The sequence below is a fragment of the Ostrea edulis genome, chromosome 3 (assembly GCF_947568905.1).
Source record: "Ostrea edulis chromosome 3, xbOstEdul1.1, whole genome shotgun sequence".
Taxonomy (NCBI): Eukaryota; Metazoa; Mollusca; class Bivalvia; order Ostreida; family Ostreidae; genus Ostrea; species Ostrea edulis.
Genome location: NC_079166.1, coordinates 18,195,962 through 18,210,977, shown reverse-complemented (window position 1 = coordinate 18,210,977; position 15,016 = coordinate 18,195,962). Strand labels below are relative to the sequence as shown.

At 34.3% G+C, this 15,016-nt stretch overlaps 1 protein-coding gene across 2 annotated transcripts; it reads right to left on the bottom strand.

Annotated features, from left to right (window-relative positions):
* Window positions 1-10,282: 10,282 nt before the first annotated feature.
* On the bottom strand, window positions 10,283-14,743 carry LOC125674639 (multiple epidermal growth factor-like domains protein 10). 2 transcript variants are annotated; one of them, XM_048911890.2, is made up of 5 exons: window positions 14,630-14,743; window positions 13,886-14,017; window positions 13,632-13,757; window positions 13,307-13,480; window positions 10,283-10,653 (listed from the first exon to the last, which is right to left on the bottom strand). In XM_048911890.2, the coding sequence occupies exons 1-5, from the start codon at window positions 14,718-14,720 to the stop codon at window positions 10,451-10,453; spliced, it is 726 nt and encodes a 241-aa protein (XP_048767847.2). In that variant the 5' UTR covers window positions 14,721-14,743; the 3' UTR covers window positions 10,283-10,450. The 2 variants fall into 2 exon arrangements, with proteins under 2 accessions (XP_048767847.2, XP_048767848.2); XM_048911891.2 differs by having other exon boundaries at window positions 14,626-14,741.
* Window positions 14,744-15,016: the final 273 nt, after the last annotated feature.

Sequence of the window (15,016 nt, the reverse complement as noted above, 5' to 3'; positions counted from 1 at the left end):
ATATCAAATAGTTGTACTGACCGATATTCAATACCATCCTTCTATTTCGGAGCAACACATATAAGCAAAATTGTTTAGAAGATGCATATCAAAGAAATCTGTTGCGATTTATTAATTTTTCTCGAACAACGTTTTTATATCGAACAAGGCAAAACAAATTAATCCGTATAAATATAGAGCGTATTGCCCTAGCCTTATGAGCACAATGTTAATTTACGCGGTATTGTTTTTTGTGTTACCTCTCTGCATCTCTGGAATCGTAGATAGAACAGGTGAAGTGTCTCTTGAAGGAAGTAGCAGTAATACGTCATCCTTCCGTGACAATATTTTCCAGAAATGCTGTAACACGTTAATTTTTAAATTATTTTTTCTTTTGATTTCGTAAGCTCTATAGCACATTTATTTCCTTATAACATATATGTAAGTACATATTAGTACATGTATGATAGAGAAAAAAATGTATTGACTTAACAAAAGTCAAATATATAACCTGGCGGATAAACTGAACCGTAAACAAGTAATTCTTTTCACGATAATCATTTAGCAACACTCCAGGTTGTTTCTAAATTCGACATATTTAAGTCATCACATTTTCTTGCCACTTTTTGGGCATCCACTGCATGATTACACAGGTTAGCTGCCATTCATTTCCAAAGATGGGGAAGGGACATTGTTTTGTACAATCCATCCCAAAAAACTCAATCTCACAGGCTACAATTTCAGGGGGAAAAGAATCTTTTTCACTTTTGACCTCGAACACGTAGGACCAAATTGTAGTATATATTGATATGTTTGGGGATTTTAATTATCATACTTTTTGGTCTTTTGTATGAAATTACATTCTAAATATCTTCGTGCATGTACTGATAATGTGTTTGTTATATCTATATACATATGGAAGAATTTTTCACGATTGTTATCCCATTTCTAACCGTTATGCCATGTCTAACCACTGCAACATTTGAAAGATCTGCAAAAATGGATAAATGCGAATGTGATACTATGATACATAGTCTTTGAGTCCTCTCTACATTCACAAAAGTTTTAGCAATAGAACACTTACACCCACCCCCACCCCCCCCCCCCCCACACACACACACACACATTACCATCATCATATGCACACCTTTACTCTACTCACATACCGTTTAATATCATATGATATCAATAATTATGCAGGACAATTATGCGAACGTCATTTCTCACCCACCAGACGGAATCTCATTCCAACAAACCAGCTGCAGGGATAACTTAATGAAGATGGAAGACAACAGTCTCCCTGCGTTACAAATTAAGAGCATCTCCGGCTATCAGTTTCTCATTACCCACGTTAATGCTGTAATTGAACTCATTACACATGTCCAATACAAGAAAACAGAAAATCAATATCAATTCCAAGAAGTTGAGTGTGCCTAAACAAAATTGATCCCTAATTCACAATGATACATTATTATTACAACGTTATGAATTACCTGATCAAGATATAGGGTTCACGGTGGTTGTAACCGACCGACAGGGGATGTTTACTCCTCCTAGACACCTGATCCGACCTCTGGTGTGTCCAGGGGTCCGTGTTTGCCTAACTCCCTATTTTGGATTGCTTATAGGAGTTATAATATTGGCCACTGTTCGTTATCTTCATCTTTCATATATGTACGCTTATGTAGTTCTAAGAGAGAAATAGTTAGTTTAACGCACCTGATATAGCATCCAGGTCAAGTAAAATCATTTTCCTACAACTTGAGTTTTATACATAAAAATGTCTATCATTCACGTATGGATTAATTTTCATGAAAATGTTTACGAAAATCACTTGGTGTGATTTACAGGACGCTATCAAACTTTCACCTGAGGCATCGAAACTTTTGTAATGACATGAGTTATCGCTCGTAATTTTATAACGTCATCTGAAACAACTTTTGATTGCATGACAGACCAAATTTACAGAGTTTACATCGAAATGCCCTTCATTTATTGTACAATGCGCTGCTTTGAACTGCAACGTGTTCTTTGTTTTATATTACCATAATACAAATTAGGTATGCTTATTTATTTATTCTATGTATATATCCATATTTTTATGTTTGTGTTGCAAACTGTTTTCAGTGCTGCATGCGCATCTTAATATAGCTAGTCCCTGTGTATATATATGCATGACTTGTGATGTCTGTATACATGTATGCGTCCTGTTCTATTTCAAATTTCTGTTTTTATGTCTATGCATGCAATTATATATCATTAGTGCTTTTTTTTTTAATGCTATATAGTCGGTTAAAGAGCTCTTAGCTCATGTTTATTGTTTACCTGTATATAGTTCCGACTTTAAATAAAAATTACTTACTTAGATAGGTTGTCCGTACTTCTAAATGTATTTATGTTCCGTGGTTTGATTATTTCACATTGAAGATAACCAACAAGTCACAGTTTACATATAAAATTATACATGATAAAACATGAAAAGTTTATCACTTACAAAGCACAGGTAAATACAAATACAGGCGTAACACATCGTGTCCCGCTACACTGCACTTTGTAACAACATATTACCTGTTCTTCATACTGCAGAGTTCTCATCTACATTGTAAATCTTCTGTTGTTTTCCCACGATTCTTTGTTTCTACATGAATGTGATGAGATACCTAGATGTACATGACTGTTAAGATAAGAAAAAGTAGTTGTAGCGTTGTAATGCTGATAACCATACCTCTTTCCGTCTCGTTCAACGTTTTCCACATTCATGCAGAGTCACTTTGAATTGACGTTTCTAAAATATTTATGTCATCATGATTATAATGCAAACATGTAGATACATGGTGTACTGTACTGTATATCTGGTAATAAAACAGAGCATTTAAAGTACCCTGCAGCGAATGCAAGGTGAAGATAACGAACAGTGATCAATCTCATAACTCCTACAAGCAATACAAAATAGATAGTTGGGCAAACACGGACCCCTGGACACACCAGAGGTGGGATCAGGTGCCTAGGAGGAGTAAGCATCCCCTGTTGACCGGTAAAACTCTTGAAATTATTTTATGTAAATTCATATTGATCGTTGGTCATCAAGTCTTCCAAAAATGTTGTGGACGCCTAATAAGTGCGAATTGTGTTCCTTTATTAGTCGATATACTCTTATATTGTAAAAGAGGCAGTATTTATTCAAAAGCTTCTAGCATAGTGAGAGAAAAAAATGATTTTGCCTTCACCTTAAAATAAAGATTCATCAACGTTTGTTTTCTATTCAAAATATTCATTTTCATACATATGTAGATTCGATATATCCATGTGAACAACGACTTTCACATCTTCATATTTGGATATTTTATTGCAATATTCCGTGATCGCATATCGAAGTTATGCCTTTCGAATGATTCAATACACAAGAGCATGTTCTGCATATGACCAGTTTTTAAATTGAGGTAGACTACTGATACGTAAGTTGATGTTACAATTCCACAGTCAGTTCCGCAGATCGCCGGTGGTAACTGTATCATTTTAGCTATATTCGTGAGCATGCGCAAAAAGGGGTCATTCGTGATGAATGATTTTTTTTTCTGAATGGGTGTTAGTGTACGTTATAAAGTAAAAATGTCATCCCTTTCAAGAATATTATTTCAATCTGAATGAGTCTCTTGTTCAAACTTTGTTTACACGAAGTGTTTATTCCGCACGAAATTGTATTATAATTCAGAAGAGATTTGTATAACGTTTATTCGAAGAGGAATGCATGCTCAAATAAATCTAAAATCCATAAACTCTCTGTGAACATTAAGCATATTCTAATCTAATTTACCTTTGGCATATCTATAGGAATAAACTATAACTAAAACATACATGATTTTTTGGAATTCCGATTTTATCTGATATTGGAAGCATATAATATTTCATTTAACTCAAAGGCACGTGGATGATTTTTTTAAATTTATATAATCTCAACTAATGTGTAATCTAAAATGGAAATTTTACTTCTCTCGATTCTTCTTAATATTTTGAAAATTGCAATCTTAAAATTCTTTATAATTTTAGTTTTCCGTAAAACTTTGATCCATGGAAACACAAACAAATATTTGACAACTATACTAGCGCTTGTATTTTGACAAAACAGCACAACTATCCTGATAAAAGTTAAAGCTTTTCAATATGATTCGAATAATATACCAACCAACTTAGAATTTGGTGAATTTGTTCTGAACATTTAAGGTAGACCTATACTCGGTCGTAAATGGACTCAATCATGGAAAAATTGCCTTTATAAGATAGATATGTATTCCAGTAATAGATAAACATTGAAAAATATATATGTTAACGTGCTATTTTCATTGTTATTGCTTCTCAAAAGTAAGTACCCCATTCACATATAATCAGCATTAATGAAAATGTATTCCTCTTTCTTATTTTACTTAATAATTATTATTTTTACAAACAAATGGGCTGCAATAAGCAACATAGACTATATACCCATTGTTTAATGATATGTAATCATTTATTGTAATAAATTTGATAACTATTTTCATAATGTACACTTTGTGAGCCCAAACATGTTAAAACAAATACTGTTGAAAATGCCATTTGATGTCAATATTGGTCTTTTCTCCCAATTTTTATGGACTAAACCTTAAAGAATTGTTTTCTAATTTACAGATTATTATCTCATAAAAAAGATTTGCGTTGGAAAATAATATGTTGACGTATCATTTTAAAAGCTATAAGCTCTACAACAAGTACACCCCACCCCCCCCCCCCCAACAAATCTGAATTATACATTATCGTATTTTCATACGACATGTGAAATTTGAGTATATTTACAACCTTTGATAATAATTTAAACTATGCCAAATGATAAGTACTATAAGATACATGTGGTTTGCAATTAAATTTTACATTTTATCTGAAAACCAATTCTAGAAGAGGGTATTCACCATGTGAATGTAAAACGAAAGTAACAAACTGAATTTTGATAGTTTTGCTTATTATGATTAATGCATGTGTGTAATTTGTGTTATATCTTTTTGTCATGGAATCATTTGCATGTACATAAATTGGATACAAGTACATGTACACCACTTACGCCGATCTATGTAGATGCAATTTCAATAAGGAACTAATCACGTTATACAGATGCCGCCCCAATAATTTTGAAAAAAAGGAGAGGGGATGAGGAAAAAATGACAAATTTATGACGGTCGGTGAAATAAAACACATTATTTCCAGTCGTTCTTTGAAGCTTGCGTCAATATCTGCAACATTGGGGCAGCGAACACAACCACGATTGGTGTGGTCACTGGAGCAGCGAAGTGTGAATTGTATTTTTACACAAGCTTACCATGTATTTGTTCATGATAATTTGGATTCAACAGCTGTGTAGTTTTGAATTAGCAATTATTACGCTCGAGAATTATTTACTCATATGGAGACGTCACCATTACCGGTGAAGGGCTGCAAAACTTGGGCCTAGGCCAATGCTCGACGGGCTTTGAGTAGGGCTTTTTAGCGTGCCACACCTGCTGTGACACGGGGTCTCAGTTTTTGCGGTATCATCCGAAGGACGGTCCCATTTAGTCGCCTCTTGCGACAAACATGGGGTACTGAGGACCTATTTTAACCCGAATCCTCACAAAAGATATAATATTATCATGATGCTGGTGGAAATATGAATTGGTTCCCCTTTCCCATCCGCCTCTCCAACTTTCTGATGCCCGCGTAATTCCATATGTTGAACATGGATCATTTTAAAAATTTTACATACATGAATAGTCAAAGTACCTCACGGACGCCCTCATCCGCCAAAATGTTGTCTTTTCTCCAACCGATTTTTTTCTAAAGCTTGAATCATCTCTAGCCCCCTTTTTTTTTCTTGATACAAAATTTGACCGCAGCTGATAAGAACGCCTTGGAAGGAATTAATATAGGACATCCATATCGCCATGTAAAAATCAAACCGATGTCTTTAAAATACCACATTTCGGAAAACGGACGAGTGGTTCCGCATTTACATTTGATTGTGACGTAGGCCGAGTATAGGTCTACTTTAAGGGTTGTATTGACATATTTGGTTTTTCTATTTGAGATAAAGAAATTTAAGCCAGATTCTTTAGAAGATGCATATAGAATACCACTTAAAATTGACGATGTCCTTTCTTTCCTAGCAAATTTATATCTTTCTCATATCGAGGATGACAAAAGAATTGAATCAGTGTAGTACATATCATGAAAAGATGAAGATAACGAACAGTAATAAATCGCATAGCTCCTATCAGAAATACAAAATAAAAAAATTGGGAAAGTACAGACCCCTGAATACACAAGAGGTGCGATAAGGTGCCTAGGAGGTGTATGCATCTCCTGTCAACAGATCACACCCGCCGTGAGTCCTACATCTTGATCAGCTGAAGAAATAATCCATAGTCAAAATTAGCATTGAAAGAATTGTTATAAAACACGCTAGACCACATTCTCCGTGTGAGCACAGTGTAAATTTATTTTGCAGTAATTTAGTTTGAATTCTGGGCTGATTCGAAGTAAAGTTTTTACTTATTTGTGTAAACGAGGCAGTGTGTTTTATTTTGTTTTCGTTACCTTTCCGCAAAAGTGTAGTCCTTAATATAACAGTTGAAATGTCAATGTCAGCATCATGTCTTAGTGATACCGAAATATCATGGGTCATCCTGGCTTTGCAACAGGTGTTGCTGTGGCAGCTTTTGACAATATCTTCCAAAAATCCATCACATCATTGTATACTTTATTTCTATTTACTTTTAAAGGAATGTTTGTTTTCATTTTGTAAGTTGTGAAGTATAAATTTCCTTGTTAAGCACATGTATTATACAGAAATATTTGTAATAATAAAACTGTAGACCATGGTATCCATTTACTGGATCACACTTCACCTGTTCACAGAAACATTTATTCTGACATTCCGTACAAAAACTTGGATACCGGCATTTCACGTCACAAAAGTCACCTACATAGCCTGGCAGACAATCTGAAAAGTCAGCAAGTAACAGTTTTCAACATCATCATTGTACGTTATTCCAGGATGTCTCTAAGGTCAATACTTAATCATATTCCGGTATATTTTATATATCTCACTTTCTTGCCACTTTTGGGGCATCCTTTTGCATGACTACCCTAAATTTTAGAGCAGTTGCAGGATAACTGACATCCCTTCCCAAAGGTGAGAAAGGGACATTACTGTCTACCATCTATCCCAAACTAATATCACAGGCTACAATTTCAGGGGGACAGAATTGAAAGAATTCCGACAAAAAGTTTTGTTTCTGTGTTTGGGTTTTTAAACTATCATAATATTCGTTTATCCTCAATTCAAAATATCAACATACATATATTGATTGTTTCTTTTAAATATTATAGATGCTGATATTCTCATTTACAAATTCATGCACATACGAAGACATTTTGCAGGATATCTATCCCATTTGTATCCATTGCAACATTTGAAAAGTCTACAAACAGATAACACAGATGTGGTATTATAATACAAAGTCGGAGAGTCTTCTCTGCTCTCAAGATGTGTAGCACTAGAACATTTAAATACAATCATGTACTACTAATGTAAAACGTCTCCGTCATCATATACACGTCTTTACTTTACTCACATCTTGTTTCCTATTGTATGCAAGGTGAAGATAACGAACAGTGAAGCAATACAAAATAGATAGTTGGGCAAACACGGACCCCTGGACACACCAGAGGTGGGATCAAGTGTCTAGGAGGAGTAAGCATCACCTGTTGACCGGTCACACCCGCCGTGAGCCTTATATGCTGATAAGGGGTCAGTAAACAATGTAAACAATTATGGCACCAGAATCATTCAGGAGGAAAAAATCAGGAAGATTTATTAGTAAAAAACGTCATCAAAGGTTACAGAATACTAAGAAAGGTTATACATTATCCATTAGACGTAAGATAGTGAACGTTGATGCCAATAACAACGTGGTGATCGAGGAGAAGTTGGATGAATCAAGAAAATTTGTTCGTCTGGTGATAATTCACAAGAATGCCTAGGAAATGAAGACACGTATCGATCTGATGCATCAGAGAGTGAGGAATCGGAAGAAGAGCACGAGGAGGTGATTTGTTGGAGAAGTGGGAGATGAGTTGTGGAACTTGGAATTCTAGTGGACAATTTGGAAAAAGGTTGTGTTGCGTGTGGTAGACCACTAGATTTAAGACATTGCGAGGACGAAAAATGGTATTGACTTGGATCATTGCTATATTATAGAAGATGTCAGCAGGAAGCATGCAGTCATCTTTCTCCTGTTTCTACTTGGAAACGTCGAAATGCAGAAACTAACGTAAAATGGCACATCAAAGAGATGCTGTATTAGGCAGATCTTTATTATTTTTAGAGATGAATAGCAAAGTAAAACCAAGAGTGACAAAAACAGTAAAATCATCAATGCCATTGTAAATTATTTTCAGAAATTGTAAAATTTTATTCTTATATTATGGGAGATAGCTCTTCTTTGTCTTGAGAAAATCAGCCAATGCCATTCTTACAATTTTGCTTCTCCTCAGAAAATTCACCCCGTATGGTATATGTTCTTTAAGTTTATATTACACTTTAAACATTAAGTCAACATATTATGAAGTTTATTTCAATTTGTAAACCTTTACTGAGGGTGCAATGTCCATATATGTAATTTTATTAAAGCAGCAACTAATATTTTCCGAGTGTAAAATTTATAATGAATTAATAGTTTACATGCTATGTTGTAAATCTAATATCAGTACACTCTGTTCTCCTTGAAAGTCATTTTTTGAGGGATAAAAAAGGTAAACAAATGAAGAATAAACTAATTTACCATGCTAACTATTGTTTTGTACATTTTTGGAAATACAGAAAATATTTCACTCTCCAAGTCAAAGGGGGAAAAAATTCAAGGAATTATCCACTTTTATAAAAGACTGACATCATATAAAGCCTCTTCGAAAGAAAACAAATGTTTGTATCATCTGCTCTTAACACGTCAGACAGCATTTGACCCAATAATATAAATGATTATCCAGGATCATTATATATATATATATATATATATATATATATATCACATAATGAACACTGACACCAACTGTCTCCCCGCGATACAAATCATCACTAATTTTTGCTATCAATATTGTAATAATTTCTTACTCACGTTTGCGACACAAGGAAACGGAAATTATTTTGCATAAATTTCCTTCAATGCCACCTGTTATCACTACAACATTAAAAGTATCTATTTACATGCCTATTTGGTTCTTAGAGGGCAATAGCTATTTAACTGATGAATCATCCAGTTTTATGAGTTCACATGAGAAAACCCGTTTACTATCATCGTAAATCAAAGGAAACTATAGTAATTGAAACATATAGTTACCAGAAAATCTTTGACTGGTCCTCCTAGATTTCTTGTTTCTCCTAATGCGATTTCTTGGTGATGTACTGTTGTGGTACCAACCATCCTTGTGACGAGTATTAATATTGTGCGGCACAATTTGTAAAACATCTTCTCGCTAGTGTTATGTAAAGACATACTGGCTTGTTAATTATTTTTCTCAAACCACTTCCATCTTCTAGTTCATCATTCACTTTTGTTCTCCAACTCCTTTTCAAGGAGTTTGGTATCCATTACAAATTTACATATTGTTCACAAATGTACTGTGATTTAAGTTCCTGATTAGTTTAACTACCAACGATTGATTAAATGAACACTACTAAATTCCGAGAACTAATACAATTACGTGTTACGTCGAATTATTAAACTTATTACGATCTAAAATACATTTACCTGAAACGAAGCTCATTAAGATATAATAAAACGGAACACAGAACACAAAGCGGAATTTCATTTTAAAACTGAAGACAATCACGTCTCTATAAAACCTATTTGTTTGATAATGAACTCTATCTTGTTCTCTAATACATAAAGAAGGGAAAAAAGAAATTTCCAAATATAGACACATCTTTACTTCCTGATTTATACAGCCTGAGTCTATAACACTGGTCAGTAGAACGATGTGGCTACCTCATGACCAAATACTCGTATATAAGACACTGATGTCTACTTTAGAATGCTATAATAAAGATATAGCATCATATTTGCAAATTGGGGGGGTCTGGATCTTGAACAGATATCACCATTTGTTCATTGTTTTATATTAACATAAAATAAATCAGACAGGTTTCCCTTACCTATAAATGTATCATATATTCAGTAGTTTGATTATTTCAAATTGAAATACAACCAGCATATCACAGTTTACATAAATGTATTTATATAATTCCTGATTTTATTATTTAAATTGAAAGACAACCAGCAAGTCACAGTTTACATATAACATAATGAAGCATGAAAGGTCTATCAATTACAAAGCATAGTTAAATACAAATACAGGCATTACACACCATGTCCTGATACAGTGCACTTTATAACAGATTACCCGTTTTTCATACTGTAGAATTTTCATCTAAATCCTCTGTTGCTTTCCTACGATCAATTGTTTCTACGTGAAGTCTATGAGATATCCAGATGTACATGACTGTTAAGATAAGAAACAGTAGTCCTAGCGTCGTAATACTGATAACCATGCCTCCTTCCGTTTCGTTCAACGTTTTCCACATTGATGCAGCATCACTTTGGATTGACGTTTCTGAAACATTTATGCCATCATGATTAAAATGCAAACCTATAAATACACAGTATTTGGTTTTGTATTCAATACTGCTTTTAATTTTGCTTGCAAAATTAAAAATGAAGATAAGAAAACGAAATATTAACTTAATCTGGGATAAAAACTAAGAATTTATAGTACCCTGAAGCCAATGTAAAAATCTTGAAATTATTTGACGTAACTTCTTAATTGTCTTCGATCATGAAGTGTTTTGAAAATCTCTTGGACGTCTCATAGGTACGAATTGTGCTTCTTTCATAAACGAGCTATTTTTATATTCTAAACAAGGCAGAATTCATCCAAAAGCTTCTAGCATATGACGAAAGACACTTTTGCTCTGTGCAACGTACTTCATAGCAATATTTATATTTCATTTGATGTATTTTGTTTTTTTAAATTGTGTTTATTATAACAATATACAAGTACCTGGAATTTTTTATTGATATTTATATTTAGTAACACGTGTTCGTTATGTGAACTTGCAGTATTTTGTTATGTTGAAAGTTATATCTTTGTTGCTATTTTCTCACCCTTTTGTCAAGCGTCATAGGGATGAGGGTTTGTCTTAAAACACTACTGACGGAACAAGATTAAGTACGGGGACCCGGATTAGTTCATCAGTCGATATTCACGTGGCGCAAGATATGGTGACACGTTGGAGTTAGAAATGATGGTATTGGTACTGTATAATCCTGGAGTAAGATCAATGACATGTCTTACCTGTTGTACTGTATGTCACCTGTTCTGTAAAAGTCAACACCGCATCGTGTGTTTGTGTGGTGTCACTGTGTTCCATTTCGTAACATTAATATCGGCAGGATCCAGAACAGAAATCATCTGATGCTCACGGAAGATGGCAGATATTTGAACACGTTTGAATTGATTTTCAAATTGAATAATTGTATTTAGGAAAAGTATAGTGAATATGTGCTTGTAACAGTTATTCAAAACCGGCTCCAAAACTAGAAAGTATTAGCGTAAGGACTTAAATCAATCTGAAAGACTGAAACAATTTTGAGTCGAGATTTATCATTTCTCAACAGTATCTTTTTTTTTCTTTATGTCTATTGTATATTTTTGTCTTGTAATTAAATGTTTTGTTTATTGAAATTGGATTTGGTTGTGTTTTTTTGAGTAAACCCTTCATCAGTAGTGATAATTCATGACATTTGCAAGGTACCTTCATCTCCAAATATATACGAGTATTTCTCATCGATTCTTCTATTAACAGTGTTCATTTTCATTCATACGTTAATTAGATACATCCATGTGAACTCGAAATATCATACCACAGAGTGTCTGTCTCCTCTTATGCACCTGGTCCCATTTTGTTACATTCATTTCCATTCAATGGGAACATGCAAGGTGAAGATAACGAACAGTGATCAATCTCATAACTCCTACAAGCAATACAAAATAGATAGTTGGGCAAACACGGACCCCTGGACAACCCAGAGATGGGATCAGGTGCCTAGGAGGAGTAAGCATCCCCTGTTGACCGGTCACACCCGCCGTGATCCCCATATCCTGATCAGGTAAACGGAGTTATCCGCAGTCAAATCAGTGCGCCAAAAACGGCTTAACAATCGGTATGAAACACGTCAGACAGCATTTGACCCAGTGCGAGGTTGTATTGACGAACTAGATCGTTATAACGACCATATAATTTGCGAAATGCTGACTTCAATCAAGACTGTTGAAATCCCTGTACCATCAACTTGTTTGTCAGTAGCTTACCTCGATTTAAAAACTGACTATACCCAGAACAAGCTCTTGCATATCGAATTAGTTGAGATATATAAACACCATATGCAGGTGATAATAGAATATCACTACATAAATGTGGAAAGTTGACGATGGAGAAGCTGAAATCATCCCGTTTGTCATACAGTTGAGTTATCAGTTTGCCGTTAATGTCTACTTTCAATAAAATATCTAAATATGAAGCAGAAGTGGACGACTCTGTGGTGTCCTTTATTTCGAGCTCACAGGGATATATCAAATCGACATATGAATGAAAGCTATCATTGTTAATAGACAAAACGTCATCGATATATCTAAAAGTCGAATTGAAGGTCACAGCGATATATTTTTTCTTCTCACGTAGAAGTTTTTGTATAAATTCTGCTTCATATGAATATAAAAACAGGTCAGCTAACAAAGGAGCACAATTCGTGCCCATGGGAATTCCAACAGACTGTTGGAAGACCTGATCACCAAAGACCACGAAGATATTGTCAATGAGGAACTCTAGCATATTTTTTATTTCAACTTCAGAGAACATAAAATTAATTCAGAGAACATAAAATTAAAAGTTGGGAAAACACGGACCCCTGGATACACCAGAGGTGGGGTAAGGTGACTAGGGGGAGTAAGTATCCTCTGTCGACCGGTCACACCCACTGTGAGCCCTATATCTTGATCAGAAAAAATAGAAATCCGCACAATCCGAAGTCAAAATGATTGTGTAAAGAATGGCCCATCAATTGGTATGAAACACGCCAGATAGCATTGTCCTTGTCAGCGCGGTGTGAATTTTCTTTGCAATAATTCATTTTGAATATTAAGCTGATGCAAAGAATATTGTATGTATATTTGTGTAAAGAAGGCATTGTGGTTTTGTTTTCTTTACCTTTAGAACAATCTGAAACATCTGGAGTCGTTAACAGAACAGAGGAAATATCTCGTGAAGAAAGACTTCTGTTAAAATCAGCATCAGGTCTTAGTGATACGGAAATGTTAGGGGTCATCCTGGTCTTTGGAGCAGGTGTTGTTACCACTTCCATGACAATATCTTCTAAACTTCCTGTAACATACCATTCATTCTTTGTTTTCATTTACTTCCAAATAAATATGTGTTTTTATTTTGTAACTTGTAAAGTATATATATATATGTATTTATTTCAATGATAAGTACATGTATCATAGAGAAAATTTGTATTGATAAAACTTCCAACCTTGGCATCCCTTTACAGGATCACACATCTTCTGTTCACACAAACATTTATTCTGACATTCCGTACCAAAACCTGGATACCGGCATTTTACGTCACAAAAGACACCCAAATAGCCTGGTCCACAATCTGAAATGCAAACAATCAACATTTTTGAAGATGATCATTGTGGAAGATTTCTAGGTGTCCCTAAGTTCAATTCTTAATCATACTCGTATACATGCAAGGTGAAGATGTCTATAACTAAGCTTTCTTACCATCTTTTGGGCATCCTTTTTCATGATTACACTGATCTTCACAGCAGTTGCAGACTAACTGGCATCCCTTCCCAAAGGAGGGGAAGGGACATCGCCCTGTACAATCTACCCCAAAATACCCTATCGCACAAGCTACAATTTCAGGGGAAAAGAAATTTTTATAACAATATCACAAAGATTATTGTATACAGTTATATGTTTGGATTTTTAAACTATCAAATTGCTCCGTTATCATCAAAATTAATTTGAAATATCATTGTACATGTACTGCTATGTTTTTAAAATAATATACATGAAGATATTGATAATTTCATTTGCATATCAATGTACATACGAAGACATTTTTCAGTATCTCTATCCCATTTGTACCCATTGCAACATTTGAATGGTCTACAAACATAGATAAAGTGGATGTGATGATATGATATATATAGTCGTTGAGTCTTCTTGTACTCAAGAATGTCTTAGCAATATAACATTTACATTCATATCTTACTGATATAAATAGTCCCCATTATTATATATACTTCTTCACTCTATTCACATAAATTGTTATTAGAGACTATTATGCAAACGTCATTTCTTAACCAATAGAACATTCACATACAATCATATATTACAGACGTAAATAATCCTGATCAAAATGTATACGCCTTTACTTCACTCACAAATTGGTTCTTTTTTTATTATCATATAATTTCAATAATTATTCCGGACCATCATGCAACGTCATTTCTTACCCACCACACGACGAACCATTTCCACCGACCAGCTGCAGGAAAAACGAAATGAACAAAGACACCATCAGTCTCCCTCCTATCCGAATCATCACCATCCTCGGCTATCAGTTTCTGATGATCAACGGCAATGCTGTAATTAATTCCTCATGTTTGCGACACAAGGAAGCGGAAATACATCAATTGTTAATGCTGGTTTTACCTTCATATTTCCCTAATTCACAATGATACAGATTATAATTACAACATTCAAAATATCTAACACATGCCTATTTAGTTTTGAATGGTAATAGCTAGTTGATGATAAAGCATCAGAATTTAAGAGCACATGTTTTCTGATTTGAGATTCTTGTTAAGCCGCAAATATATAAACCGCTTCTCTTACTACACGTTG

Coding starts and splice junctions, on each gene's coding strand:
- LOC125674639 (XM_048911890.2), bottom strand. CDS start 14,720: ATGGTGATGATTCGGATAGGAGGGAGACTGATGGTGTCTTTGTTCATT. Junction 14,018..14,629: donor TGGAAATGGTTCGTCGTGTG/GTGGGTAAGAAA, acceptor CTGAAATTGTAG/CTTGTGCGATAGGGTATTTT. Junction 13,481..13,631: donor TCCTGTAAAGGGATGCCAAG/GTTGGAAGTTTT, acceptor GGTATGTTACAG/GAAGTTTAGAAGATATTGTC.